General features: G+C 50.0%; 1 protein-coding gene across 1 annotated transcript; it reads right to left on the bottom strand.

Moving 5' to 3' along the window:
* Window positions 1-3,560: 3,560 nt before the first annotated feature.
* Window positions 3,561-9,889, bottom strand: tmem240b (transmembrane protein 240b). The gene is made up of 4 exons (XM_038773236.1): window positions 9,668-9,889; window positions 9,395-9,501; window positions 7,922-8,130; window positions 3,561-5,238 (listed from the first exon to the last, which is right to left on the bottom strand). Exons 1-4 carry the CDS (start codon window positions 9,722-9,724, stop codon window positions 5,090-5,092), a joined length of 522 nt encoding a protein of 173 aa, XP_038629164.1. The 5' UTR covers window positions 9,725-9,889; the 3' UTR covers window positions 3,561-5,089.
* Between the last annotated feature and the right edge of the window lie 125 nt (window positions 9,890-10,014).

Genomic DNA, 10,014 nt, shown 5'->3' with positions numbered 1-10,014 from the left:
GTGAAAGGTAAGTGCGATTATGTTTCCATACACAGGTTTATTAAATATAGAAATGGGGACGGATTATATTATAACACAGTAGAGGGGTGACATTAAAGACACAAGGCCCTTCACATAAGAGAGATTAGGCAAAAATGGATGCTGAGCAAAGAACAAAACATTAGGAGGGGTGATTAACAGCTTGGTTAAAGAGGTATTTGTTTAAAGGAGCTCGGGTGTGGAGAGGTTTGGCAGCAAATTCCAAAGCTTGCAGCTGAGACAGCTAAAGATAGGCTGAAGCATTACTGATTCCAATTACTATCAGCTCTAATTATCTGATAATTCAACCTTAGCACCAACTCCTTCCTGTAATTTACATTGCTTAATGCAGATTTGAGTGAATCATCAGGAATAAAATATATGCACCAAATGCAGTCATATTATACTCGCTGAACACAAATGGCAGCGACATTACACATAGGGATAGTCATGCTAGACATAAAGGGCCAGTTACTTTGCTACACAAATGGAAGAGTTGATATTAATCACAATGGGGAAGTGTTTGGATAATGTACAAGAACTCTCACAAAGTAGGCACATTGCAAACCAAGAGACTCGGTGTCGATAGACGTGACAATCTTCCTTTCGTTACGACTCAGTCATTTTAATCAGCCAACAGGACACATTTAATTTGATGTTTGAATAACTTCCATTTAATCTCATCCGCAAGCAGCGAACGAGCTCCAACTTCGGAACAAATCGACCGACTGGGGCCTTCACTTTTACCTCCCTCCGGAGATACCAGCTACTACAGATCTGGTAAACCCATAATAAGCGAAGCAAATTGTCCGTACCAACCCGATTGCTGGTTCCACTCAAAACACAAGCAAGCTGTCGTTGTTATTGACTTTACAACAAAAAAGGAGCAATTTTAAACATTGTAGACACGAAAAGACTGGAAATACACAGCAAGTTGGTTGGCATCAAAAAGATACATTAAAACTTCTCAAGGCTTTCATTGAAACCTGAAGAGTTTGTTTGATCCCAAATAACAGCCCTGCCATGTCACCTCTGCAGCCCTTTCAAAATGAAGTGAGTCCTTATCTCAATCACCTTCCGGAATCCTGACCATGTGCCAGTCGCCTTGTTAGGTTGCTCCTGTCCCTAAGGGTATTGTGCCAAGTTTACTTTCTCTCTATTCCATCGCGGAGCTAATGAAATTCTAAAAGGTGCCTTCTGCCAGGCTAAAGAGCTCAAACTTAACAAGTCATTCGTTAAAATTCATTCTTCTGTTCCCATCTGCATTGTTTCCAAGGTCCAGATGGCCCTCTATTGACACAGCAATCAAATCTATACCCAGCACCCCATTTGCAGGCAGGGCAAAGCTACAACTCAGTATTGCAATTGCAGGTTGTCCGGTTTCAGCATGGCCTCATAAAGGGTTTTTGAACGCACTCATCAGTTATTACCCCATTGGGTACCTGGTTTACTGCCCTCTCACACTGCTTACAGAGATGGTCGAACCACCAATCAACTCACAGTACCTGGGTCTCATTAATTTTCCCACTGTACAAATTCCATCACAGCCCTGTGGTGTGTTACCTTGTACTGAACGTGACTCACTCTTGTGATGATCCTTCAGCGGGACAATAATCCTCGGGCATTCATGTCAAACAAGGAATTAGGAGGGTGGATCCCAGCACAGAACATCCTTCAATTCTTCTCTGAGTGCAACTTTATTCCCTTAAGAATATTCCCTATTAATCCCGGTTCATATCGTACACTCAGTCAGACTGAGAAACTAAACAAGTTTAGACATAGATATAATTTTAAATACAAAGAGCTTGGAGAAAGCATTAGAACCGTTCATATTGAAGAAAAATTATTTGTTTATGGGATGTGGGCATTTCAGGCAAGGCCAGCATTTATTGCCCATCCCCAAGTGCCCTTGGTGGTCAGGGTGAACCCACTTCTTGAACTCAATGGAGTGGCTGAACTCTGGTAGCTCAAAGGCGACCAGATTGCTCTGGACCTGGAGTCACACACAAACCAGACAGGGTAAGGATAATGGAGTTTCCTGGCCTAGAAGACATTAGTCTGTCTCATGGCACCGAGGACCTGGGTTGGATCCTGGCTCTGGGTCACTCTCCGTGTGGAGTTTGCACATTCTCCCCGTGTCTGCGTGGGTCTCACCCCCACAACCCTAAGATGTGCAAGCTAGGTGGATTGGCCCCGCTAAATTGCCCCTTAATTGGAAAAAATGAATTGGGTACTCCAAATTAAAATGATGTTTTAAATAGGGGACATTAGTCAATCCGATGGGCTTCAAAAACAATCTGGTAGCTTCATGCTCATTAGTACGGATATTATACAGAGGTTTTAAAGATTGCAGGTGTTAGTGAATTAAACAGCCCTTGTCAACACGTAAGAATAGATTAGGTCGCTGGTTGTAGGAAAGGGGGATAATGGAAGATGTATAACACGTATGTTTAGGACCACTGTCCATGTAAGGCATAAGCTTCAACGGGGACTGCTGGTTGGGTCAAGTAGACTATTTCCATATTGTAGTTTCAATGTAATTTCGGAAATAATTTGGTATCAGCCCGTAAAATAATCTATCAAATTGAATAGGGAAGACCTGCCCGTACTAAATCTACAATAATCGCCATTTATTGAGCTATATCATGTAGGAACTGTTCCATATGGCTAGTATCAATGTTCCAGTTGTTGAGATTTAACTAATGGAATTTTGATTAGCAGATATGGTTTTGCAAATGGGGCCCCAGTTACCAGGTACAGTTCTGCTGGTGGGGCCCCAGTTCACCAGGTATGGTTCTGCTGGTGGGGCCCAATGAAGGTTCTGCTGGTGGGGCCCCAGTTCACCAGGTATGGTTCTGCTGGTGGGGCCCCAGTTACCAGGTATGGTTCTGCTGGTGGGGCCCCAGTTCACCAGGTATGGTTCTGCTGGTGGGGCCCCAGTTACCAGGTATGGTTCTGCTGGTGGGGCCCCAGTTACCAGGTATGGTTCTGCTGGTGGGGCCCAATGAAGGTTCTGCTGGTGGAGCCCCAGTTACTAGGTATGGTTCTGCTGCTGGGACTCCAGTTCACCAGGTATGGTTGTGCTGGTGGAGCCCGTTGCCACGTACAGTTCTGCCAGTAGGGCCCCAGTTACCAGGTATGGTTGTGCTGGTGGAGCCCCAGTTGCCACGTACAGTTCTGCCAGTGGGGCCCCAGTTACCACGTACAGTTCTGCCAGTGGGGCCCCAGTTACCAGGTATGGTTGTGCTGGTGGAGCCCCAGTTACCACGTACAGTTCTGCCAGTGGGGCCCCACTTACCAGGTATGGTTGTGTTGGTGGAGCCCCAGTTACCACGTTATGTTCTACTGGTGGGGGCCCCACTTACCAGGTACAGTTCTGTTTATGGAGCCCCAGTTACCAATTCTTGTCACATTAGCCATTTCCATTCTATTCATCAACTCTTTGAGGGCTTCATAAATTTCCTGGGATAATCGTCATCCATCCCAGAAAGCACTGGCTGGAGATCTGGCACACAGGAAAAAAAATCTAATCCTTACACAAATCAACATCAAAATTACTTTTAATTTTTTTTTTCTCTGACATGTTTCACATTCACCTGTTCCATATTTTTATGCGTTTTGTGCCTTCAGCCCACCTCATCCTTACACATTTCACACACATTTCCACAAGATAACAAATCAGCACTAGTGAGAAAGGAGTTAACAATTAACAGGCATTGGAACCGCTCATGTACCCCTATTTACCTGATCGCTCACACACCAGTCAGAATTGTTCAGGTACCCAAGAGCTGACAGCACTGGAGACATGCGCAACTGGCTCTCTGGACATTCATGGTACTTTCCTATGGGGAAGTGGGCAATTCAAGGTTATTAGTTACGGGACAGCACAGATGGACCGTGTGGTGTTTTCCAGCCCAGTTTGCTCTTGTATTACTAACCAATTTCACCTACTGGCCTCAAGAGCCCAGCTCTCTATTAGGTACATAATCCAGCTTTGACTCGTCTGTACAGCGACAACGACTGTAGCGGGACTGGCTTCTACCAACCTTCCAGTTCAAGGGGGTTTGTACAGAGACGATTCTTGCGCAGGACAAAGGGAGGGAGGGAGGGGGAAGAGGCAATTTAACAGTCCTCACTTTTAACTACACAAAAAAATTACAAATTTATTAAAAATGTCCAGTTCCTTCTGTTGCGATATTAAACTTCAATAAAGGAAGAGCCATGGGAATTTATATTTTTAATGATGGTGGGTTGTACTGAGTACTGTAGACTATTACATTTCTTACACTTGTCCTTGGGCAACATCCTGCAAAACAGCACATTTCTGACTTGCTTGAATGGATGGGGTCTGTGACCTGATTTTGGGCCTCAAACCCCCTTTGCCCGATGATGCATGTCCACTTGCACTGCTCCAAGCCAGAGCAATTTCAGATTTAAACGTTCCCACTTTCAAATAAAAAGATTCCTCATGTCTGTCTCAGAACGTAAACATTGCGGGGGAGGGAGGGGGGTCCATTTTAGAGCCTAAACTGATAAGAGTGGAATAAACACCTAACCCTGACGCCAGACATGGATCCTCTTGCTCTACAGTGACCCCGGGGCCAACACTTGCTCATGCCGATGCAATCATTCAGGACGTCTGCATTTCATCCACAAACTGTGAGTCTTAAAAAGCGGCCACTGAACGAGACAGGAGCCCCATTTAGTTAATCAAATTGCACCGATTCTGGTTTACCGGTCGGAAGGAGGTCAGTGTGTAGAGGCAGGGAATGGAGTCTGTCAACAAATATTAACGTGATGGGATGGATCGCAAAGAAGTTAAAACCAGATTACCAGTGAGTCATCTCCGAGCATCTCTTGGTCTATGTACTCAAATAAGAAAAGATTACAGAGAAGCAGCCGCTTTGGGCAGGAACCCAGGGTATTTACAGAACGTACAGGTCACTCCGGCTGCTTAGGACAGCCACCATCTCATCGTTTGGAGCAGTGTTTGTTTTTGATCCGGTTTGAAAACGGAACGGAGTCTCCACAGGCTCCTGGTTTTGAGTCCCAGCCTTCTGCCGGTTGAAGGTTACAGGTGTCGTGGGCTCGGGTGCCCGTTGTGATACAGTTTCTGTTTGATATGCACCATGTTCCCTGCGGAGTCCTCATATTGCCGGTGGGAGCGCCTCCTGAAATCCTTCAGATTGCATAACCTTGGGATCCAAGACCAGGAGTTATCTGAAAAAGGGGGTGAAGCAGCAGCTGAGAGAGGTATAAATGTATCCGTGTATATTTGTTTACACAGCTAAACCCAGCCTCATACCCAGCCCCTCGATCAATCTGGATTCACTGTACCCAGTGCCCATTCCAAGCACTCAATCTGGATTCAATGCATCCAGTGCCAGTGTCATTCACTCAATTGAGAATCACTGCATTCAGTGCCCATGCACTCGATCAATCCGAATTCACTGCATCCAGTGCCCGTGCCATTCACTCAACTGGATTCACTGCAACCAGTGCCCATGCCACTTGATCAATCTGGATTCACTGCATCCAATGCCTATGCCAAGCACTCAATCTGGATTCAATGCATCCAGTGCCCGGGCCATTCACTCAATTCGGATTCACTGAATCCAGTGCCATGCTATTCACTCAACTGGATTCACTGCAACCAGTGCCCATGCCACTTGATCAATCTGGATTCACTACACCCAATGCCCATGCCAAGCACTCAATCCGGATTCACTGCATCCAGTGTCCATTCCGCTTGATCAATCCGGATTCACTGCACCCAGTGTCTACGCCACCCGCTCAACCCAGCGCCTATGCCATTTGGATTCACGGCACCCAGTGGCCATTCCATTCACTCAATTTGGATTCACTGCAACCAGTGCCCATGCCAAGCACTCAATCCGATTCATGCATCTAGTGTCCATGCACTCGACCAATCCGGATTCCTACAATCAGTGCCCGAACCAAGCACTCAATCTGGATTCACAGCATCCAGTGCCTATGCCAAGCATTCAATCCAGATTCACTGCATCCAGTGCCCATGCACTCGATCAATCCAGATTCACTCTAATCAGTGCCAATGCCAAACACTCAACTGGACTCACTGCAACCAATGCCCATGCCACTCGATCAATCTGGATTCACGGTGGGGGCAGCATGCTGTGCAGTGGTTAGCACTGGGACTGTGGTGCTGAGGACCCGGGCTGGAATCCCGGCCCTGGGTCACTGTCCGTGTGGAGTTTGCACATTCTCCCCATGTCTGCAGGGATTTCACCCCCACAACCCAAAGACATGCTGGTTAGGTGGATTTGCCATGCTAAATTGCCCATAAATTGGAAGAGAAAAATAATTGGCTACTCTAAATTTATAAAACAAAAGAAAAAAAAAATCTGGATTCGCTGCACTAAATGTCCATGCCAAGGACTCAATCCGGATTCACTGCATCCAGTACCCATGACACTCAATCTGGATTCACTGCATCCAATGCCCATGCCACTTGATCAGTCTGGATTCACTGGACTCAATCTGGATTCAGTGCATCCAGTTCCTGTGCCAAGCACTCAATCCAGATTCAATGCATCATGTACCCATGCCCTCGAACAATCCGTATTCACTGCACCCAGTGCCCTTGCCATTTGATCAATGCCTATTCACTGCACCTAGTGCCCATGCCACTCACTCAATCTGGATTCACTGCACCCAGTACCTGAGCCACTCGACCAATCGGATTCACCGCATCCAGTGCCCATGCCACTCACTGAATACGATTCAGTGCAGGCAGTGCCCATGCAACTCACCAAATCGAGATTCACTGCACCCAGTGCCTTAGTCACTCATTCAGTCCAGACTCACTGCATCCAGTGCCCATACCAACTGATCAATCTGGATTCCCTGCATCCAGTGCCCATGCCACTCACTCAATCCAGGTTCAATGCACCCAGTGTCCGAATCACTCATTTACTCCGGATTCACTGCACCCAGTGTCCATGTCACTCGCTCAAAACTGATTCACTGCATCCAGTGCCCGAGCCACTCGTTCAATTTGGATTCACTGCATCCCATACCCATGGCACTTCTAATTCACTGCACTCAGTGCCTGTAACACTTGCTCAATCCAGAATCACTGCACCCAGGGCCCATGCCACTTGCTCAATCTGGATTCACTGCAACCTGTGACAGCACGGTGGCAGAGTGGTTAGCACCTCTGCCTCATGCCGTCAGGACCCAGGTTCAACTCTAGCCTTGGGCGATGGCCTGTGTGGAGTTTGCATGTTCTTCCAGCATCTGCATGGGTTTCCTCCGGATGCTCCAGTTTCTTCCCACAGTCCAACAATCTGCACATTAGGTGAATTGGCCATGCTAAACTGCCCTTAGTGGCTAAAGGGTTAGGTGGGGTAGTTGAGTTACGGGGATAGGGTGGGGGTCGTTCAGACTCGTTGGGCCGGTGGCCTTCTGTACTGTCATGATTCTAGCACCCCATGGCATTCGTTCAATCCATATTCATTGCACCCGGTGCCTGGGTCCCTCATTCAATCTGGATTCAGTGCACCCATCATTCACCCATACCAGATTCACCATCTGAGTCACTCGCTCAGTCCAATCCAGTTGAACCCAACACAGGATCTGGATAAATTGGACAGGATCAGGACAACCCAGTCACAGATTTTCAAGTGTTTACTGGAATCGAATCCCAGAATCTGTTCAAATCAGATTTTTGGATCAACATACCCCCAGCGTCCAGTGAGGGGGGGTGGGAGGGGTTGAGAAATAGGGTTAATGCAACAATGGAACTGGAAAGGGTCAACCTTTGGGCACAGACCAACCCACATCCAAAAGCCTCGTCCTCTTGCCCACCAGAACCTCATGCCCTTCCTCAGGAACCGGCAGTGTTGTTGATGGATCCACTCACCATAACGCCGGCTTGTCCTCCAGGCCCTGACGACGCAGTGAAGGACACCATCCATCCACACCAGGAACCAGCTGATACAGAAGCCCAGGAGCAGGCCCAGCATCAGGTCAATCTCCTGCTTTGTCACATTGTCCGTCACAAAGTAATTTTCTGAGGAATCGACCACAGACTGATCGGCATCGTAGGGAATGACATAGTGAATGTGGTGCCTGAAAGAGATTGAGAGAGAATTAGAGTCGCAAGAGAGGGGCTGGGAGAGCAGACAGGCGACTAGCGGAATGGGATGGACAGAGGGTTTGTGTGTGGAGAGCGTGGGGAGGGTTAAGAGGGGATGGGAGATAGAGGGAGGGCGTGGTGATGGGTGGTTGTGGAGGGGTGACATGATGGGGGGGGGGGGGGGGGGGGGGGTAAGGGGTGTGATGAGAGCAATGCCAGTCGGAGAGGTAGGAGGGGATAGAAAGCAGAGTAGGGTAGGGAAACAGGACAGTCTAAAGACACAGGAGAGAGGGTGGGAGCAGAGAGGGGGAATAGAGAGGGGGGTGGGGAGCAGCGAGTGGGAGCAGAGAGGGGGGGTGGGGAGCAAAGAGGGTGGGTGGGGAGCAGAGAGGGTGGGTGGGCAGTGCGAAGAGGTTGGGGTAGAGTTCTGTCAAGTTCCATTATCACAAAAATGGAGTGATTTGGCAATGCTGACACTGATAATGGTGGTGGACACGGTGAGGGGTGGGGGGAGGTCGACCCAGTGACAGAGTGTGGGGGGGGGGGGGGGGGGGTCGATCCGGTGTTGGGAGGTCGGCACAGTGATTGGGTGGGGGGGGGGGGGGGGGAAGAGGTTGACACGGTGACAGGAGGTCGGAACGATGAGGGGGTGGTTGGCGCGGTGAGGGGGTGGGGGAGGTCGGCATGGTGAGGGGTTGGTTGGTGCAGTGAGGGGCTGAGGGAGGTCGGCACGATGGCATGGTGGGGTGGTCGACCCAGTGAGGGGGTGGCAGAGGTCGACACAGTGATGGGGGGGATGGAGTGGGGGCGATGGTGGACACAGTGAGGGAGTGGGGGAGCTGGTGGACACAGTGAGGGTGTGTGGGTCTGGTGGACACAGCGAGGGGGTGGATGAGCTGGTGGGCAGTGAGTGGATGGGGGACTGTTGGGAACAGTGTACAGGTGGGGCGGCTAGTGCCCACAAGGTGGGGTTGTGGACACAATGAGGATGTGGGGGACATAGTGAGGGTGTGGGGTGGACAAGAAGGGGGTCGGGGAGGCGGACACAGTGAGGGGTGGGGGACACAGTGAGGAGGTGGGGGAGCTAGTGGACACAGAAGAGGGTGGGGGAACTCAATGAGGGGGTGGGGGACTCAATGAGGGGGTGGGGGACACAGAGTGGGGTTGTGGACAGTGAGGAGGTGGACACAGAGGAGGTGGGGCACACACTGAGGGTGTGGTGGACGCACTGAGGGGGTGGGGGGAGGGAGTACTTACCTTCCACAGTTGCAGTGACAGACCCGGTCTTCACCTCGTAAATGCGGGAGGATATAATTGTGGAATCGGTCGAGCAGAGCGTTCATATCCACGATGCAAGCTATCGCCTGTAAAGAGCCGACAAGCAAAGGCAGAGCGGGTGAGGGGGGTCTGGGCAGCGAGCAGCACCAGCCGGGCGGGACTGGTCAGAAAGACTGGCCGCCGCCGCCAGCCTCATGCAAATTACCGCAACACACAGCATGCAGCAGGCGGCCCGCCGGCCGGCCTCCTTACCATCACCATGGACGTCCCCACGAACATGAAGATCATGGTGTTGGCGGTGAGGAGCATAAATCGCAGTGTCCGCTTCCTCCTGTCCGGGTGCAGCCTGTCCTCGGGCACCGCTCACTCCCTGGCCGCTCTCCCCTGCTCTGGGTCCCGGGAGAGCGTGGCCAGTCCTCCCGCAAACTGGTACCTTCCTGTGCCAGCCCCCCTCCCATCCACCCAGCCTGCCCCCTCCCTCACACACACACACACAGAGTCTTGGGCAGCCCACCACCCCCCTCACATGCGCCACATTGCTGCCGAGGCTCCGCTTCCTGCCGCAGTTACAAATTGATCCGCCCCACGGTCGATAAATA

This window comes from Scyliorhinus canicula, chromosome 16 (genome assembly GCF_902713615.1).
Source record: "Scyliorhinus canicula chromosome 16, sScyCan1.1, whole genome shotgun sequence".
Lineage (NCBI taxonomy): Eukaryota > Metazoa > Chordata > Chondrichthyes > Carcharhiniformes > Scyliorhinidae > Scyliorhinus > Scyliorhinus canicula.
This window is presented reverse-complemented; position numbering and strand designations above follow the sequence as displayed.